The sequence below is a fragment of the Anopheles stephensi genome, chromosome 3 (genome assembly GCF_013141755.1).
Source record: "Anopheles stephensi strain Indian chromosome 3, UCI_ANSTEP_V1.0, whole genome shotgun sequence".
Lineage (NCBI taxonomy): Eukaryota > Metazoa > Arthropoda > Insecta > Diptera > Culicidae > Anopheles > Anopheles stephensi.
This window is the reverse complement of record NC_050203.1, coordinates 73,560,019-73,580,527: the sequence shown is the minus strand read 5'-3', so window position 1 is coordinate 73,580,527 and position 20,509 is coordinate 73,560,019. Positions and strand designations below refer to the sequence as shown.

The 20,509-nt window shown below is 46.7% G+C and overlaps 3 protein-coding genes across 9 annotated transcripts in view; 2 read left to right on the top strand and 1 right to left on the bottom strand.

Annotated features, from left to right (window-relative positions):
• Positions 1–562: 562 nt before the first annotated feature.
• On the top strand, positions 563–3,098 carry LOC118510690 (odorant receptor Or2-like). The gene is made up of 6 exons (XM_036052863.1): positions 563–797; positions 918–1,001; positions 1,197–1,612; positions 1,678–1,777; positions 1,839–2,048; positions 2,108–3,098. Exons 1-6 carry the CDS (start codon positions 585–587, stop codon positions 2,207–2,209), a joined length of 1,125 nt encoding a protein of 374 aa, XP_035908756.1. The 5' UTR covers positions 563–584; the 3' UTR covers positions 2,210–3,098.
• A 2,217-nt stretch (positions 3,099–5,315) lies between these two features.
• LOC118510691 (odorant receptor Or2-like) lies at positions 5,316–6,761 on the top strand. The gene is made up of 6 exons (XM_036052864.1): positions 5,316–5,528; positions 5,596–5,679; positions 5,743–6,158; positions 6,227–6,326; positions 6,394–6,603; positions 6,660–6,761. Exons 1-6 carry the CDS (start codon positions 5,316–5,318, stop codon positions 6,759–6,761), a joined length of 1,125 nt encoding a protein of 374 aa, XP_035908757.1.
• A 391-nt stretch (positions 6,762–7,152) lies between these two features.
• LOC118510688 overlaps positions 7,153–20,509 on the bottom strand; it is a 49,069-nt gene continuing 35,712 nt past the window's right edge. For 5 of the 7 annotated variants that reach the window (XM_036052857.1, XM_036052856.1, XM_036052859.1 and 2 more), the window contains one exon: positions 7,153–14,225. In XM_036052857.1, the coding sequence (XP_035908750.1) occupies positions 8,954–14,125 (5,172 nt within the window). In that variant the 5' untranslated portion in view covers positions 14,126–14,225 and the 3' untranslated portion in view covers positions 7,153–8,953. Of the gene's footprint in view, positions 14,226–14,382; positions 15,399–18,431; positions 19,614–20,509 lie in introns of those variants that run through there. The other 2 variants (XM_036052858.1, XM_036052862.1) reach the window with 2 other exon arrangements.

Sequence of the window (20,509 nt, the reverse complement as noted above, 5' to 3'; positions counted from 1 at the left end):
ATAAGCGGACTTTCGAGACACCATTCCCTGTTCGTGAACATGCTACCTTGCCCGAGTAGGGGGTCCACGGTAATTGGTCTACCGTATCCCTTGTGTAGCGAATCATTTCGTGATATCACGAGGAGCGTTTTTTTTCCCCTTGTCTTTGCCGTTCACAAGCAGCGCCAGAGTAGGAAGCAGAACACAAAGCTCGAGCCCCTCTCGCCGTACTCCACATGCAACCGTGGCGAAGGTTTAATTCCTGCTTTCATCTAATTCATTAGCGCGAAACATGAGCGTGAAATATCCCGTCCCAAGCACAAGAGTTTAAACGATGCTCCTGAGAGGTGTACACCCTGGTCAGTCGGCCGTCCCGGGAACACTCGCGCCTTTTTAAAACGATGATGAATTTTTCATTGCTCCACCCGGCCTCCAAACCGTAGGACAGTGTGGGCGTTAGCAACAAAGAGAGGCGAAGGGGATAGAAAATTTGGTTTAAAAGCAGTCGGACCGAACACTTTCGGCATCATTCCCTAAGTGGTTTTTAATAACTTCATTCGTTCGAAGCGTTTTGTGTGTGAATCCCCCTGGTTCCGGGTTTGGAAATGGAAATTCTTGACTGTCCGCTGCTGTCGGTGAATGTGCGCGTTTGGCGCTTTTGGTCATTTGTGCTGGTGCACAACTGGAGACGCTACATCAGCATCATCCCGGTGACGCTGCTGAACGTGTTCATGTTTGCCGATCTGTACCGGGCCTGGGGCAACATCGAGGAGGTCATTATTAATGCCTATTTTGCGGTACTCTACTTCAACGCTGTGGTAAGTGCATTGATTCCCCCGGTGTGGCGCACTGTGTGGTTCGAGATCGGGTTGATTAATTTGTGGCTTTTGTGGTTCTCGCAATCTGCTTTCCGGGCCGATGTTTGGCGCGCGCGATAGCTGCGAACACTTATACTTGTTTATAATCGAGATAAGTACGAGCGCTTTCTGGCCGGAGCCGCTGGCGTGTATGAAGAAATATGCGTAAGTTATATGAACGAAACTAGATGTATCACCTTCGATTGCATACCTTTAGGCGTAGTGGTAATAGAATTGCATACCTTCGGGGACTTTCGAAGGGAAAGCTTGCAAAAAAACACAAATCAATCGGTGTTAACCCTCAATTTAAGCAATTCTTTGTATAAATTATCATAAATGCAATTCCAAAATTCCATTTAGGCTCTCAACGACGACGTGATCACCAAGCTAGTGACAACGTACACCAAACGGGCGCGCTTCCTATCAATCTCCAACCTTGCGCTCGGTGCCTTCATTAGTGGCTGCTTTGTAATTTATCCACTTTTTACCGGCCAGCGTGGACTACCGTACGGCATGTTTATACCGGGCGTGAACAACTTTGACTCGCCCCAGTATGAAATAATTTACCTCACCCAGCTGGTGCTTACCTTTCCGGGCTGCTGTATGTACATTCCTTACACGAGCTTTTTCACCTCGAGCACACTGTTCGGGTTGGTGCAGATAAAAACGTTGCAGCATCAGCTGAGAAACTTTCGGTCGGAGAATTTGCACGAAACGACGAGCACCCTCAATCGGAAGCTGCAGAAGCTGATCGAGGACCATAAGCGGATTATTCGGTGGGGAAAGGATATGGTAATGATGACATGGTAGCTGTTTGATACCGATGTCTTTACTCTTTAAGGTATGTGCAGGACCTAAACGATCTGGTGACTTACATCTGTCTGATAGAGTTCCTCTCGTTCGGCCTAATGCTCTGTGCTCTGCTTTTCCTGCTAAACATTGTAAGGAGCACTTCTCTCGAAGGATTGAGACCTATATATGAAATTGAATTTATTCTTCCAGATAAGTGTGATGGCTCAGATCGTCATCGTCGGTGCGTATATCTTCATGATTCTCACGCAAATATTCGCCTTCTACTGGCACTCGAACGAGGTGCGTGAGGAAAGCATGGCTATAGCTGAGGCATCCTACAGTGGACCGTGGCTCAATGTGGATAATGCTATTAAAAAGAAGCTGCTGCTCATAACGATTCGCGCACAGCGACCTCTTGAGGTACGTTTCAACGTTGTATTCTCCATAATCGCAATTGTATTTAGAACTCCTTCCTACAGATCACCGTTGGCAACGTTTATCCGATGACGCTGGAAATGTTTCAATCGCTGCTGAACGCTTCCTATTCATACTTTACACTCCTCCGAAGGGTGTACAATTAAGCGGATGATGATGACAAGAGCTGCTCAAGCATGTAACACAAACGTACGCACACAACGACACCTTGCTCATAATGTTCTCCCGTAGTTCGCTTCGTGCTACTGTAAAACACGAATCAAAAGACTAAAAGCCACCAAATCGTGATAAATCATCCCTCTGGCTCATCATCATCATCACACCAGCGGGGTTCACCGAGAGGGTGTGTTAAATTTGAAACCCGGGGGTACGAAAAGTTGGCCAAACTTTGCTCTTAATCTGGTAAACCAAGTGCTCCTAGTAAGGCGTTGATTACGTGATACGATTATTGTTTGGAAAGACACTTTTCGCCCCAAAGACCGGTGTCTCAGGATCGTTTCGATTGTTCGCACACACACACACACACCGCACTAAGGATGGAAACTTTTTAATGGAATGGGGTGTGGATAAACCGAAGAGCGGGAATGAAACGTCACTGTCACAGCGCACAGTTCTTTTAATTACACTCTTTGCCAATGTTCGTAAGATGGTTCGGTGAGCGAGTGACTTTGTGGGAAGTTTGGATTTTTTTTTCTCGAGAGGTATGTAGTTTGCCAATTAAGACTTTTAATGATGTTCAGCACACACTCAAAGTGTGTGACCAAAAGTGATTATTTTGGCGTCAATTTCGAATGAGAGATGTTTCAAAAAGTATTTTTTAGAAAACATCTTGCTTCCAACAGCTTTCAACAGATTTATACGATTTTATTCGAAGTATAATTTTTCTTGTGATTTAAAGACTACTTCTGTTGTGCCTGCCATATGATGGCTCACTCAATACTTAGAGTGGATAATAGACCGAAGGTCGAAGATGTGAATAGCACAATAATTAATACAACAAAAATGTAAAATAACTGGTCTCTAAGCAGCCGATGATTCGCCAGCAAAATTGCTCAATTTGTATTGAAATATTTCAAACTGCCCGAAGTAAAAGGATTTTATAGCATGCTAAATGATTTTTGGAATGAAATATTTCAACCTAGGGATGTTTTTGCCTTGCGAAGAGTTTTTTTTTGTTGCAAATACCATATCAATAACACTAATAATCACCTAGTTAAACACAAGATACTTGTCTTTGATGCATAGTTGCCAGTAATTCACTGATTAATGTTGACTATGCCATGTTGAAAGGTGTAGAGTGCGTTGATTTTGCTACACTTTGATGAAAGTTGGTAAATAAAAGTTTAACACAAATTTATCTGTTACTTAATTAGTTTTATTATAAAGAGTTTACACAGCCAATCAGTCATTGTAAAGCAACTGAATTTTTTTTAGCCAAATTCACATTGCCACTGAAAACTTGTAATTTGGCATTCTGAATCTGAAAATGGTATAACAAAGATTTAATCGATCAAACAAAGTAAGTTGTTTGGCCAGATATTTTTGCTTACTAGATGGAAATAAGGAGAAATTGAGTTCTCTCATCGTAAGAGAATCGAAAAATGAAATGAATGAAATGAAAAAATGAAAAATGAGAGGGAATCGAAAGAGCAATGAAAATGAAGCAATGAAAATTGAGAGAGAAATTAGACCGAAATGGGAGAGAAATGAGAGAGAATCAAAATAAAAAATAATAGAAAAATCGAAAGGATATGAAGAGCGAAATGGGAAAGAATTTAAAGACAATTGACAAATAATCGAGACAGAAATGGGAGAGAATCGAGAGAAAAATGAGACGGGATCGAGAGAAAAATGACAGAGAATCAAGAAAAAATTGAGCGAAAATCGAGAGACAAATGGCTGGGAATATAGAGATAATCGAGCGAGAATCGAGAGAGAAATAAAAATGACTCGAGAAAAAAAAACACGAGGGAGATGAGAAAGAACCGGGAGGAATTTTTCTCTCAATTCTCTAACATTTCTTTCTCGATTTTCTCTCTAATTTCTCACTCGATTATCTCTCGATATCTGTCATTTTTCTTTCGATTTTCTCTCTAACTTTTCTCTCATTTCCATCTCATTTCTTTCTCCATTTGTCTCTCATTTCTCTCTGATGTTGCTATCAATTCTCTCTCGAATCTTTCTCATTGCTTTCTCGATTTTCGATTGATGCTCTGTAGTTTTTCTCTTGATTCATTCTTTTTTCTCTTTCTCTCTCAATTACTATTTTATCTCATTTCTCTTCTATGACTCTCTCGACTTTCTTTCATTTCTTTCTCATCTTTCTCTAAATTTTCTCTGTCTTTCACTCGATACTCTCCCATTTCTCTCTCATTTCACTCTCGATTCTCTTCCAATTTTGTCTCGATTTCTCCACATTTCTCTCTAGTTTCTAAAACTTACCGGCCAAAAAACTTATTTTGTTTGACGGATTCGTTGTGGAGATTCAGGATGCTAATCAATCTGTACTTTGCTGCTTCTTGGGCAACTCACCATTGTCCAGGTCTACACTCCTCCAACCACGCACGATTGAAATCAATCTCCTTGCTTGTTATGCTCCTCTCGCGTAATTAGCACCCACCACTTGAAGATAGCAAGAGCATTGAAGACGCCAAGTGAATAAATTTCACATAATAAAAATGGACTTGTTAATAAAACAATCACACAACTTCACACCATTTTCACTGAACTATTTTGATGCGGTGGAATTGTATTGACCGATAAGCTTTTTTCGTCTGACAATGAAAGAAACATTTTCAAATATACTTACCTCGTTCTCGCTCTGATCTTCAACCATAGTGCATTTTTATAACCTCGTTCTCGCTCTGATCTTCAACCATAGTGCATTTTTATAACACCTTCCTACGATACAGAATTTACATTTCAATATCAATTTAAATACGCAACAGTTAATTTGTAATGTAAATTATAACGTTATAAAGCGTTCTCAAGCAGTGTTCTCAATTGAAGAGAACTTGTTGGGGTGTTCTTTTCGGGTCATAAGATCAACAGTACTGTAGTGGTTACCAACTTATTAATCTTTAACGCTACCGAAGGATTGCCAGACACAACCGGTGTAGTGTAGACAAAACAAATAGAGGGTTGAAAATTGGGTTACCAAGGGTTTGAAGAATCATTACCGGCCGACAGTTGATATCTTCATTTTCATGCTTCAGTCTAACAGTTCTAGCCCATTTGTTAGGTTGTCTAAAGATGGATGCACTGGACTGTCCGCTGCTGTCGGTGAATGTGCGCGTTTGGCGCTTTTGGTCATTTGTGCTGGTGCACAACTGGAGACGCTACATCAGCATCATCCCGGTGACGCTGCTGAACGTGTTCATGTTTGCCGATCTGTACCGGGCCTGGGGCAACATCGAGGAGGTCATTATTAATGCCTATTTTGCGGTACTCTACTTCAATGCTGTGGTAAGTGCACTGATTTCTTCTGATTAAAACTTGTTCCCTGACAATGGTTCTATTTGTGCGTGGATAGCTACGAACACTCATACTTGTTTACAATCGGAAGAAGTATGAGCACTTCCTAAGTGAGGCAGCAAAGATTTACGAAGAAATAAAGGTAAGTGTGATTCATTTTCCTAAAATTATTCGTTCATCATCCAGCACATGAAACTCTTTCCAGGACCACAAAGACGAAACCATCTGTAAGATAATGAACATGTACACCAAGCGAGCCCGTGGCCTCTCCATTGCTAACCTAATGCTTGGAGCAGTGATTAGCAGCTGCTTTGTAGTGTATCCGCTCTTTACCGGACAGAGAAGGCTTCCGTATGGCATGTTCATACCGGGTATAAGCATCTTCGACACGCCACTGTATGAAATATCTTACATCGCACAGGCCGTTCTTACCTTTCCCGGGTGCTGTATGCATGTCCCGTATACTAGCTTCTTCGCCTCCGGTACACTGCTAGGAATGATCCAGATCAAAACGCTTCAGTATCGGCTAAAGAATTTTAAATCACTTATTTCGGAAAGCGATGAAAAAGATATTAAAAGAAGGCTCCATAAGCTGATCGAAGATCACTTGCGCATAATTCGGTAGGGGTGCATTATTTGATGAAGTTCAGACGGCGGGGAACAACGCTCGTTTCTTTATCTATTTTTAGATTCGTAAAAGACATCAACGATCTGGTGACTTACATCTGTCTGATCGAGTTCCTATCGTTCGGATTAATTCTGTGTGCATTGCTGTTTCTGCTCAACGTCGTAAGTTGTCCATTTTACCAACATACCAAGGATTATTAAATTACTTTTTTCCTGCTCTTTTCCTCAGATTAACAATATGGCGCAGGTAGTGATTGTGGTAGCGTATATCTTCACAATGCTCGCCCAAATATTTGCCTTCTACTGGCACTCGAATGAGATACGGGAGGAAAGCATGAAAATTGCCGAAGCAGCATACAGTGGCCCATGGGTGGATGTGGAAAACTCCATAAAAAAGAAGCTGCTGCTTATCATAATACGCGCGCAAAGACCACTTGAGGTGAGCTTAAGGAAGCGAAACATAATATTATTTCTAATGGGTTATTTTGTTTCTAGATAACCGTCGGTAACCTGTATCCGATGACGTTGGAAATGTTTCAGTCGCTTCTGAACGCATCCTATTCGTATTTTACTATCCTTAGAAGACTGTACAGCTAAACAGGATTCTTTAGCGGCCAAGTTTAATAAATTTTAACCTTTGATAATAGTGTTTTGTGCGATGATGTAATATTTAAAAGAATAAAACATACTTACGTGGATGTTTTGTTTAAATTTCATTACGATTCAAACAATTGATGAATAGCACCTATGAAAGTAAACGGCAATTCAAATCCCAAATTGCATGAAAGATTATTTATAGCGCTACGAAGGCTTGCATGAAACCGTTTCCTTTAAGTTGTGAAATATTTCACCGAAACATTTCACCAAGCTGAAAAACGTTTCTCAACAAACACCATGCGTCTCCATTGACGTTTTTTTCTTCGTTTATTTTTAAATTTCTCAACCGAATTTATTAGCAGAAACACAAAGAAATAAACCAAGAAATCAATTGCATCTTGTATTATCAAAAAACAATACGTTTATTCCAATATTCACTTCAGACATACGCGCTCGCTTCGCCCTTTCGCTTCTTGCTCATGTCGTACAAGAGGGGTTTACTAGGTTTCGAATGTGCCTGTGTGTACGGGTATGCATGGGCTCTCATCAGCTTCAAACTAAGTACGGCACACACACTCACACCGATGTGTTTTTTTATTGATGGGAAATGGGAGATTATTGTTTAATCTAGACAAGTATCGTACAATCCAGTGGGATGGGTGCATATCCATATTACCATCTCCTATTTACCGAGCTAGTGTCCCTTATTACCGATAGAAAGGTGTAAAAAAGACTAACAAACAAAGAAAAAATCGGGACCGATAAGTACATAGCTTTTGGGGGAAGTTGCCTTTAATTGCCACGCTTTGATAGCCCGCCGTATCTAGTCTATACAATAAATATTTCGTGTCGTGTGCCCACCCTTTTCTTCTCTCTATCTTATAACGCTAAATAATATTTCTAGTGGGGGTAAAAAAAACTTGTCTAAAAAGGTACCACCACGGTCCGAGCCGCGTAATCTAAAACAAATAAAACTAATATTCCCCCTTCACAAGATGGCCACTGACGCTCACAATGTTTGTACAACGTGTAGAAAGAGGGTAAATCATTCCCATCTATGGCTGTTGGTGGATTGGATGTGGACATTTTGGCACAAAACAAAGATACAAAATAAGAATAAAAAAAACCTATCCAAAACCCACTAAACTTAAGCGACTGTGGCACATTATTGTATTGGTTGCTACATCCTACCCTTCGACCGTTTGCTGGCAAACAAAATGGCATTTTTATGTAAATTATTTTATTTATCGGGCCGACTTATAAGTGCACACTCACACTGATTGTCTGGCCTTTTTTCTGCTACGAGCTTATTATTACTTTTTTTACAAGCAACTTAACTTTCTGATCGAACGAATAAAAGGACTGAGGATACAGAAGGAACAGTGGTGTCTGCCGGGGTTGTGAAATAACGAAAAACAAAAATCATTTGCACTATCACCTGGAATGTCCTAGGACAGCGTAATTGTGTTGGGAGAGAGAATGAGAGAGAGATAACGAGCGAGAGCGGGGGATAGTAGTTCTCGCTCGTTTTAGTATGCTCTCCATATTCTATGAGTCTGCCTATATACAAAGACCTGTGCCTACTTGATGTCTGTGTGTTCTCTTTCTTCTCGGTAAGTACTGATGCTCTCTCTCTCTCTCTCCTTCTTCAGTTTGCATCAAAACATTCACAAACACATCTAGCAACACATGCACAACACACCGAACTCGCTGTCACTAAGTCACTAAGGGTTACTACGCTAACACCTCTATTGCGCTAGCTGCTGCCGCTTCATCTAGGATGACAATTATTATTAAGTTCCACACATTTCTTCGTACATTTGAGCTACAGAATATTCAAAAAATCTAAATAAAAAAAAAGATCTATCCCTAAACACGACATGCCTTTTCTGTTTCTTTTCGCTCTCCTCGTAAACCAAAGCTCAATCTCAAACCCACACTCACACACATTCGCGAAACAAATAAACAAAGAAAAAATACATTTATGGCACATCTCTTCCACGTCATCTTCTCGCTTGCACATGTCCCTTTTGTTTTTGTTTTTTGTTTACCATTCAAATGCGAAAACTATAGCGGGTTTTTTGGGGTATTGAATGCACAAATTACAAATAAATAAACGCTTCGCCCTTCGCCTACCGATTATAACAAACAAAACACTTGTGTACAGCAATAAATAGCAATAAATCCAGCGTCTACTCCTCCACCGGCAGACGTGCCTCCAGGAAGTGGAAGATCTCCTTGTACTCCTTGACGCGCGCAATCATCAGTGGCGTTAGCTTCTTGTGGTTGGTCGGGTTCGTCTTGGCGCGATACTTGTCCACCAGCAGCTTCACGATGTTGATATGGTTGTGCTGTGTCGCCACGTACAGTAGCGTGTTCCCGTACGCATCCTGCTCGTTCGCATTGAACTGATAGTGTTCCAGCAGATAGTCCAGTATTTCCTCATGGTTTTCCTGCACCAGATACAGCAGCACCGGTGGATCACTGTTCCGCAACCGCTCGATGCTGGCACCATTGTTGAGCAGTATCTTCACGATCGTAATGTTGTTGCTAACGACCGCCCGGATGAGTGGCGTTTCGCCGTGATAGTTAAGCTCGTCGACCGAACATTTGTGATCGAGCAGAAGCTGCACCAGCCGCACATTACCACGCTGAACGGCTAGATGAAGGGGTGTCATGCCGGATCGGTTTTTCGCATTAATGTGCGCACCGTGCCGGATAAGATCGCGCGCCATCTCGTACTCGTCCCGCTCCACACACAGATGCAGCGCCGTCTGACAGAACTCGTCCCGGTGGTTGACGTGCTTCACACCACGGCCGATCAGCAGACGCACAATGTCGGGCGAGTGTGCGTACACCGCGTTTATGAAGCACAGTGGCGCACTGTTCACGTCCACGCCGCGCCGCAACAGCAGCTCCAGCATGCGGATGTTCCGATTCCGTATCGCCATGTTTATGGGCTGAAAGTCCGAGCTAAGCGGATTACCGATCGTCGCCTCGTGCCGGAACAAACATCTCGCCAGCTTCACGTTGTTGGTGTACATTGCGAACGCGAGTGCGTTAAGCCCGTACTCACCGCACGTGTCCGTGTTCGCTCCACCCTGCTCTAGCAAGACTCGTGCCGATCGAATGTACCCCTCCTTGCAGGCAATGTTAAGCGGGCTGTTCTTCACCAGATTGCTGTTGTTCACGATCTTGCGTAGGCCCGGTATCGTGAGCAGATAGCGCAGGATACGACTTCGATCGAACCCGGCCGCCACGTGCAGAACGTTGTTACAGTTGGAGTAGATGCGTGTCGGATCTACCTTGCAGTCCTCTATCAGATATCGCAACACATCCTCATTATCGTACTCGATCGCTCGATGCAGTAGACACAGCTCGCTGGAGAAAGCTGTCAGATCGGTGCCCGAATCGATCGTCCGTTGAACGATGGTGCGTGGATTGCCGTACTGAATCATCCAGAACACTGGGAGCTTTTCATCCTCACTCATCACATTCAGATCCATCCCGGTGGCTACCAACACCCGAACGATCTCGATCAGGTTCAATCTTGCTGCTAGATTCAGTGCTGAGTACTTCATGCTGCAGAGAGCGTTAATCTGCTCAAGTGACATCCTTCCGAGCAGATCCTCAATGGCGGGCCGATTGCCTGCATTCACTAGCTTCTGCAAGATCGTCATCCCGTTCGCATCCGTACGGCTCCAATCGAACTCAGCACCCAGCTCACCGAGTAGTTGCTGCACAAACCGATGATCGTCCGAGTTCACGAACAGATGCAGCTGGTCGTATGCGTTGAAGCGATCGAGATACTTCCGGAACAGCCGCACATCACCCTGGAACATGCACAGATACAGCACCAGCGTGTGACGATCGTCATCCTTCATCTGCTCCAACGGTTCCACCACAAAGTGTGACTTGGTAGTGCGTCGCAGCAGGTACCGCAACAGCTCCTGTCGTGCACCGCTGCACGTCCGCAGGTCAGCCTCTGTCAGCAGATCGATCATCGCCCGGAAGTCACCGGCAATGGCACAATCAATTAAACCGTAATGACACATCTCGTTGGGCATCAACGACCCGAACCGTTTGCCACCGATCACGGCACCGTCGTGCCGTACCTGCCGCCGTAACGCGGACAGCTCCATCTCACCTGTCCGTACCGATTCGTACAGGGTGCGTTGCTGTTCGACCCACTGCAGGCGGGTGGCGAATTTGTCCGCGTAACACGAACCGGTCGGTTTCGGTTTGGTGAAGTGTCGTCCATCCGGTCGCGCACCGTACAGCTCGTACGGATGGTGCTTGAAGACGATCGCGTTCAGGAAGATGGTAGCGTTTGACTTGAGCGTGAGACATTCGAGCACCAACGATTCGCGTCCGCCTGCTAGGAAGGTTTTAAGGGTGTGGCCACTCAGGACGGCCGAACTGCTCTGCAACGTATGCCAACGGTTTGGGCCGATAACGTTCACGGAGGAAAGGATTTCGAGCAGTTCTAGGAGACCGTATTCCAGTGCGAACTGAACAACGGGCGGAAGTTCATCGAGCACGTCGCACAAAGTCTGCACATCAGTACATTCAAACTTCTCCAGAATTTCCACCAAATCGTTCACCTTTGAGTCGAACAGTTCCTGCAGCATTTCCTCGTCACTTTCCCGTCGGGCGTGAAGCTCGGCCTCGTCTAGCGGAGTTCCTTTCGTGCGGAAAAACTCTTCCAGCGTGTGGTTGCGTTGCTGCAGCAGAAAGATGTTCCCGTAGTACGCTCGGCTCAGCTTCTCATGCAACTGCTGGAATTCTTCATCGTTCAACGTTGGTGCGTTCACCTCCTTCAACAGCTTGCGGGTATACTTCTGATATCGATTCACCTCCAACGAAGAACGCTCGCGCTCACACCGCACCGGACTAACGCCAAACAGACGGTCGGGATCCATCAGGCACTGAAGCTCCTCCAGATGCCGAACCACCTTCAGCGTGTCCTCGTTCTCGCTAATACTGCTGTACGGTCGAAGAAGCTCCTTCAGCGCAAGGTTCGCATCGGAGATCGAGATCGACCGGGAGATGTCGTACTTCTGGTAGCTCTGGTGCAGATACGAATGCAGCAACCTTCGCACACACCCATAATCCGGATTCGCTTTCAACGCCCGGTAAACGATCGCAAAGTTGGAGAGGGTTACCCGCAGCCGCGTCTGGTGGTACTGCATGTGATAGAACCGGAAGTGAATGTTTTTCTCGATAAACGACAGCAGCTTCAGCTCGTTCGACATTCCGATGTACATCTTCTTCAGCTCGTGCACGATCCGGGCCGTCTCCTTCTCGTCGTAGAACATGTGCTCGAACTTTATGTGACTGAGCGTGTGGAGATTGTGCTCCCCAACGTACCGGGCGTACGATTTCAGCTGGCCCGTGTTGCGCAACCGATACGCCGTCCCGAGGAACGTTTTGTACGCCTCTATCAGCTGGATGTTGATGACGTACAGACAGAACCGATAGACCGCTTTCAACCGTTCCTGTACACCTTTCACCTGTTCGCCTGTGAGTGCCGTGCTGAGAAAGTATTTGCCCACGGTACAACGGGCCGAAAATGTTTCCCGATGATCGTGGACTTCCGTCGGGGTCGTTGAGGACAGTGGTGATAGTACGTGATCCAGCCAGCTGCTCAACAAGCGGGCAAAGCTGGTCTGGTGCTGGTGCGATTCCTTCCCAGCATCGCCAACGTACTGCATCACGCGCTGGATCGCCATCAGACAGAGTGTCGCGTTCGAACGATCGTCCAGATCGATGACGAGCGCGTTCTCGACGTAGTACGCAATGCGCTTCACCGTGTGCATCTGCCAAAGCTGCTCATACGTACGCCGAATCTGGCCGAACACGATGCGATGCCGACGCCGTACCGTCCTTGCCAACGGGGAGCCTTGCAGTTCGCGCGCACCCAGCTCCTTCTCGAGCAGCTTCGTCTTGTTGCGGCTCAGCTCGTCCAACCGGCGGGCCCGAATCTTGGCCAACAGTTCGCGCCTGCTCGCCACGTACGCCACCTGTCGCTTCGGGAGGCGGAGCTTCGGATGGTATCGGTGCCAAAGTTGTCCGACCGCCGACGGCCGCCACTCGTCGCCGGCCTCACCCCGCAGATAGTGGACATAGTCCGCTACACCCCATTTGGTGTCGCGTTCCAGAACGCCTTCCTGCAGTGCGGTCAGTTCGCGCCGACCGAGCTCCGTCAGTATCAGTGCGTGGTCCGATGGCTGTAGTGGGCCGGTGGAAGTCGCGATGCGCTGCAAATCCTCGCTGGCCCGCCGTCTCCGAGCGACGTACTGTGACAGCTTCTGTTCGCGAATGCACACGATGAGATCGAGCAACAGCTGCGGTGTCCACTGAAACGATCGATCTGATCGTACCGCGCGCGGTACCGAACAGTCGCCCCTTGGGACCAGCGTCCCAAGTTCTTCGCTTACGGCACGCAGAAACGTCACGAGCATGTTCTTGTTCAGCACCAGCTTGTATATCTCGAACCCAACGCTCTTCTCCACGATGGACAGGAACACACCGCACAGATAGCTAAGCTCACCGAGCGGAAGCATCTTCAGCAGCTTCCAGTCGGAACGGGCACAACATTCCACCCCGTCCAGATAGTACAGACTCTCGCAGATAGCCCGCAGCCGCACCACAAACTCATCGTCCAGATCGTTCAGGTTGTCGGGATCGTACCGCTCGGTCAAGTATTTGGTATAGCTTCGCACTAACTCTATGCGCCTATCAGCCTCTGTTTCGCCCGTGCTGCTCTGCACCTTCCCGTCGGCCTTCCGCTTCGAGCTTGCGCCACCGGCCGCCCCGAGCCGTCGCTGTCGGGCAACACTGGCTTCGATCCCACCCTGCTGCTCCTCGTAGCTGTGCGCGATCAGTTCGTACTCGAGGAAGACGCGCATCGACCGCTCGATCGTTACTCCCTTCACGCTCAGCTCATCCAGCAGCCCGGCGTACAGTTTCATCTTCGTGTGGATGTCAAAGGCTCGCTTTTCGAGGAAAATCTTCAACAGCTCTACCGATCCTCGCTGGATGAGTCGCCGAAGGGCTTGCTCGTCCGGAACGCCGTCCAGCTCCTTACAGAGAGCAAACTCAGCCACATAATGGGACCCGTTGTCGAGCGCCAGTTCCGCCGGTGTTAGATCGGCATGATTGCGAAGATCACAGTCGGACCCCGCATCGATCAGTAGCTCGATTAGGCGCGTCTTATTGTGTTTGGCGGTGGTTGCTAGATGGAGCGCACTGTTTCCATCGCGCGCCGGATCTTGGTAGTCTAGATCTAGGTCAGGGCTTTCGAGTGCAGCCCGGACCGCTTCGTACTGGCCACTCTGAATTGCCTCCAGGAAGGACTCCATATTAGAACTTTCTTTTGTGTGGTTGCTATGCGCGAAAAAAAAACCCGATCGTGCGCTCTCCTTCTAAGTCATCCCCGGTTGCTACGCTTCAGATGACGCTCTGCAATGTACGGGAAGAAAAGAGGGGGAAAGAATGCTTCAGGACAATGAAAACCGCACACGCACAGATTGAATAAAGAGGACGCTAATTGCTAATTGAAAACAAGAAACCCATCCCAGTCTCCTCTTGTTTTGCTCATTTCCGCTCAATAACTCACCGGCATCGTGTGCCGCGTTCGGTTTCGCAATTGTAATCCCGCACTGCCAGCTATTTTTAATAATGTCAACGAACTGGGAACACTTCTCGTTCGCTTGCTCCCGGTCGATCCAGCTAAGCCGGAGAGGAGGCTAAGCCCTCCCAGGCAACGGATTTTCATTCAAGCAGCAGCATTAGCCATTCATTCACATTCGTCCTGCATCCATCGCAGCGACGTTGCACCCATTAAGCATCAAAAATTAAATTCCCCCCTCGCAGACCGGTCACCCCACAGCCGCTGCGCTGCGTGTCACCCAAGAGCGGCGACGGCTGACAGGGCAGCTCCCGAGCATGTATCATAAGACGCATGACATGCGGAAACTTTACCCCAAAACCTTTCGGTCCCCCAAAAACGACAAGCCGGGACTGGGGCTGACGAACGGCTGGAAAATCAACGCACTTCATCATCGTTTTCCACGCTTTACGCACATTTCGCAACATGCCGCGGGTTGCATGGGCCCAAAATATTCGACCGTACTAACGAGTGCCGGCGCAGCGCTGGTTCCAAATCGACGGGCGAACGCCCGGGAGAACCTCGCGCAGAACTCGCCTTGTGGACTGTGTGGGGTGTGCAGCATTTGGGGCAACACCATGCACGGCAGCATAACTGTACCGGTTGTAAATATAGCCTTCCAATCGTTGGTCCACGCTCGACTGTGGCTTTGTACGTGTGTGTGTGTGGCTGTTGGTTTGTTCGAATGAGTAGGAAGCCAGCGGTACGAATACGGTGACTGAACCATATCAATGAATGAAGCAGAAGTGGAGTTGAATGAATATTCCGCACGACGGCGCAGTCCTCCCCGTTTGTTCGGCCATAACCCTGCGCATGCAAACACAAATTCTTCTGCTCCATCAGCAGCGAATTTTTCATTTTTGGTCTGGTGTGTTTGCTTACGGCAATGTACTGTAGGTTGGGATAGGGACAGGATGCCTTATCTTAAAAGCGAGCGTTTTAATGCTTAAGGAAGAAAATTACTTTAATTGGAGTATAATAACACAAACGGAGAAAACATTTTTCTTCCGGGGTGCTAAACCTCGAGTGGGCTTTGGCCTGCCATTCCCTGGCCTCCTTCATTTTACTAGAAGCAGGATAATCAGTTTTCATGGCAAAAAACATTACAGGCATAAAAAATCTGGGCGATCCGGTGGCAGAGGCGATGACGCGGCAGTCTTCACGCGGCAGGACCAGGGTTCAAATCCCATCCCCTCGTACGTAGGGTTGACTTCTTTTTTACTACGAGTAAAATCAAGTCACAGAAAGTCAGAAATGGCTGGCCGAGGAGACCTCTTGTGGTTGTAGTGCCAAGGAAGAAGAAGAAGTCAAATTTCTGTAACCTTTTTATCATTTTTTTAAAGTTTTTTGTTACTGAAATCAGTACAGCTTTTTAATGAGATATTAAAATATGCTCTCAGTATACTCTTTGAAATATAAAACTATTCTATTGACATAAACTAATGTTTTAATAAAAAATATTAAACCTCACTCTTACTCACAGGTTGTGAATCAATTATAAAATGCATCAATCAAATAGGCTTCTAATGAAATTTGCCTCATCGTACAGCATTTCTAGTAGACTTTCGTTGCATTTTCTAAACACTCTAGATATAGGTCTTCTTCTTCTTTCTTGACCTAACAACCTCCTTAAGCCGCACTTACCCGAGCGCTGAAAGGACGTGTACAATATCAACGGCTACTATGAGAATATCATCTGAGGATATCAAAATAAAAGGTATTTTATTACCCTGTCATACGAAGCCGTTTCCATATCAACTAGCTTTGTTTGCCATTTCATCGAAGGAGCCTGCCATAAAAATGGATGATATTGCCTAATCAAATGAAAAGCCCTGTATGCCCACATTGAGTCTCACGTACATATTAAATAGCTTCAAAGTCCCATCAAACATTATCCGCCTTCTCGCAGGCCCTGAATTTCCTTAAGCAGCGTTAGAGTTTCATTTATTATTATCATTATTCGAGAACTTGTACCTAACAATACCCTTTATTCTGATACAAGTCCTATCTGCATGAAATGTTACCCAACATTGTTTAAACAACTTTCAAAAATGGTGCAAAAAAATACAAAAGAACCTTCGAAAACAAGACTAAAAAACAATCCATACCTCTTGTTCCCAACAATAAGAACCTTTTCACGGGGCTACAGTTCCTACGGTACGGTTGTTATTGGAACACTTCTTCAAAAATAACACACGAAAACGGTTTCAGTATTTTCGAGTTCTATTTGTTCTAAGCCATGCCCACCGACGATGCTACGATGCCGAGGTGAGTGAAATGAGGAACTCTACCTTCTACCATCACTGCGCAACGGTTCGGTAAACTAACTTCCAGCATCCATCCATTAGCTCGGCTCTTTCTGCAACTGTCACCTGTCAAGTAGGTAAACTAAACAACGGTTCCCGACAAACGCCGTCAGCCCTTTGCACGAAACAAAGGTCCGCCCCGGCCCTGCCGAGTGTCCGATGTTCACTTGCACTTTGCACAAGTGAGCATCAGCTTCGGTCTGTTTAATGTTCTCGACAACGCAATTTCGTTCCTCACGACGACGACGACGACGATGTCGGCGATGGGCCCTTACGCGTTACAAAATCTTTGGCCAGAAGAACCCTGACCATTCTTGGGGACGAGAACAACGCCGCGAGCGAACGACGCTACAGAAACATCTGTTTTATTTAAACTCATTTACTCCCCGAAAAATATTTCCGGTCTTTCTCTCGTTGCCACACACGCGTGTGTGTTCTTGGGACATCACAACGCAGCGGCGGCGGCGGCGGCATCATGGTGCGCTTTTGCTGTTGTCTTCACCCGACACGATACTGTCGCCTGGAGGACATTTACATTCGTTTACATGTTCATAATCACCCTTCACGAGATCGGCTGCCGGCGTTTGCCACCTCCGCAACGTCGGGATTATGGTGGCCATTGTGCTCACGGAATGGAATGCCGGGTAGAACAATAGCGGCCAGTGTCGTGAATCGAGTGCGCGTTCTCGATGATGACTCCACACGCCAAGACGACGGCGGATATGATCTTGCTTTCGGTTTTTTTTTTTTTCTTCTTCGCTCTCCCCCGAATGGTAACACTTTCCCGCCGCATGTCGCGTTACGTCATGTGGCCACACACACACGCACGCGCCTTTTCTTCTTTATGAAGACACAGGCAGCTTCTTGATCAACCCCCATCAAGACGCAGCAAGGGAACAGAGAATTGTTTGGAAAATAGTATAAAAGAACACCACAACACACTGCTCTTGGAGACAGTCTCTTCGCTCGAATTGATGGCCGTGATGGGGACTCGAATATGGAGCGCGATGCGTGCGATGGCGGATGCGTTTCACAACCTTAGACCGCAGAAGACGCTCAGCAGAATATAATAATAATCAACACATTGTTTAAGACGAGGCGACGATGATGGTGAGGATGGCCATCCGCCGCTGCCGCGTTTTGATCTTATCCACACAGCCAGCACATGCAAAAAGACCTCGCCGGGACTCACGCAAACACCCCGCCCAATGGACGTCCGGACAACGGAGCGTGTTCTGACAAATGGTGTGTTTTCGATCCGCCGAACCCATCAAAAGGGGTAGTTTTGCTATCAAACCGCGATGTTTATCTATCCGCCATTCCGAGGAGGGGGAGGGTCGTGGTGCCAAAACAATGGTTCGTGTGTTTTGGTTTTTTGCCTCGTTGGCCTAACGATACTTGTACGGACATTTGTATTTTGTCCCGTCTCGACAACTGAAGCTTTGATCGTGCTTTGAAATAACATTGCCACAAACATGGGTTTTATTGTAGCGAGTGATGTTTTCAGATCAAACAAGAACCCACCAGGAATGTTGGATAATTATTTAAACTAATCTTTGTAGCACTTCAAAAGGTGTTAGTCTCACAACAACGCTTAGTCTTGCCCTTCTTTTTGATGTTAGAAAAACTATTTATAAGTAAGTTTGTTTTAAGAACTCTCTTAGGACTTGATTAACTTCAAACGATACTCACGATCTGCTCATCACACACCAAGAAGGCCTCTGGATATATTGAAATTGAATCTAATTAACCCTTCCGATGGGTCCGATACGTTCCACCAAACGATGATTCCGACGGCAACTCTCCGGACACGGGGATTAATTTCCGCTCTATCTTCCACTGGACACTGTTCCGACCACAAACCACCACACCTTGGTGCACATTCTCATAAGCATCACAGCACCGCACCGTAATCGTAATCAAATCGTGGTTACCAGCACCTAAAGGCATCACCCAAAAGGTGTTTGGGGCTCGGGAAACTGTAAGCCTTCCTTACACCTCTTCGGACACTTTTCCGGAAGAGTTATCCTTAATGGGCGATTTAGGTGGCCCCCGCACCGCCAATCACGAGCCACTCAATCACAGCTGTGGACCACAAAACGGTCAACACTGGATGACACTGGTCCGGTGACGCTGGGACAGGAAATCGATTCACTCGGTTTATTGCAACAAATTGCCGGACCGGACACGACTCCTGGTGCCGCTGCTAATGCTCGCATCACATCTTCACTCACCGTCACCACCGTGTGTGCTGCTCAGTTATCGATGGTCAATTGGTTTTCGATCATTTGCAGCACCGTACAATCTCGCACACAGACTCGCACACTGCACTTGGGGCGTGGGAAAGCAATTGACTGCTTCAGGAAGATAGCCGAGACACAGCACTCGGACACACAATTAGCACGAATTTATGAATATTCCACAAATTATGGGCGATGCGATTAACACCATTTGAGCTGATGATGATTCATGCTGACTGGATTGAATTGCATCTTCGCTGCCCTCGGTGGTGGGTGATGGCACTGTGCAAGTCTTTCTCCCGATCCCGACACTACCCTAGGATGGCAAACACTGGAAGAATTGCATGGGACACGGCGTACGGAAACAACTACGAGCGGCCTTTCGTTTCGCGGAGCCTCGGTGGTATGCGCGCGCGCGCACTCTCACGATCGTACTGAACGTGTGGATCGCGCGGTTCAAGTTGCATCGCAGCATCCCCGACCATGAGCTGATCTCTGGCTGGCGTGAGAGATGTTCGAGAGCGAGAGAGACAGCTAGAGCGTGGATGCATCGCGTGAGATTGGAGAGAGGACCATCCAACAGTGAGAGAGGGACTCGCAACTCATCAAACAAAACCAGATCTTCCCTGAGTCTCCCCTCGTTCCAGCTTCCATTCACCACTCCCCCGAAAGGGAGCACGCGAGCTACCAAAACAACACCGAGAAATGCAGTTGTGTTGTGCACAGCACCTGTAGCACGTCACCGCCTTCTGAAGACCCCGAGAAGGGGTTCTTCAGCAAAAAGGGTGCCCAAGGTTGGGTAGGCGGAGGGCGCTTGGGTACATCGGCTTAGATCGGTCCACCGATCGACACACACACACACACACACACACCGTACGGTATTGTGAATCGTTGGTCGGTTGTCTTTGCAAATGCGCTTGTTTTCTTCTTGTACCCCAACTACAACAACTACCCCGGGCTTCAGTTTGCCTATGTCGCTCACCGTACGCAGCCTTAGTAGATCGAATTCCTCTTTGTTCTTCTCGCCGTTCGCAGGTCGCTGCCTGCCTGCCTGCTCCCGGATAATCCGATAAATTGCAATTCAAATGGGCAGCGAAGACGCCACACCGCATGCCGCATGCGAAACATGGAACAAAAGTAAATTAATTTACGCTGGGTTGCGAAGAAAGAGGGCAAAAACACCTTGGGCTTTCGTACGATGGGGATGAGCGAGTGTGGTTGGGGTATTAATATTGTTCCCTTTTACTTACTTGGACCAACAATGGTTAATTACCCCTTTTTTTCACCGATGAACGAGCAGGACTTGGGGTTTGAAGAAAAGTATTTCCATTCTTTCGGAGGCCGACATTCGACTGGGTTTTTGTCTAGGCATATGGCTGTCTAGGCCATTTGTTGCAAGAAAAACGGTTGTGTGTTGATACAATGTTGTATCTTGCTTCGTTAGGGTAATAAATCAATAAACCACTTCAGTAGCCATTAATAATATTCATTTTTGCTTCCACGAGCTTCTAATTGTGGTATAGAGTTGTG

What these genes read in the sequence shown, in the direction of transcription:
- LOC118510691 (XM_036052864.1), top strand. Translation starts at nt 5,316, where the DNA reads ATGGATGCACTGGACTGTCCGCTGCTGTCGGTGAATGTGCGCGTTTGG. An exon ending in TACTCTACTTCAATGCTGTG is followed by an intron (nt 5,529 to 5,595) that starts GTAAGTGCACTG and finishes GTGCGTGGATAG; the next exon opens with CTACGAACACTCATACTTGT. An exon ending in GCGCGCAAAGACCACTTGAG is followed by an intron (nt 6,604 to 6,659) that starts GTGAGCTTAAGG and finishes TTTTGTTTCTAG; the next exon opens with ATAACCGTCGGTAACCTGTA.
- LOC118510690 (XM_036052863.1), top strand. Translation starts at nt 585, where the DNA reads ATGGAAATTCTTGACTGTCCGCTGCTGTCGGTGAATGTGCGCGTTTGG. An exon ending in TACTCTACTTCAACGCTGTG is followed by an intron (nt 798 to 917) that starts GTAAGTGCATTG and finishes CGCGCGCGATAG; the next exon opens with CTGCGAACACTTATACTTGT. An exon ending in GACCATAAGCGGATTATTCG is followed by an intron (nt 1,613 to 1,677) that starts GTGGGGAAAGGA and finishes TTACTCTTTAAG; the next exon opens with GTATGTGCAGGACCTAAACG.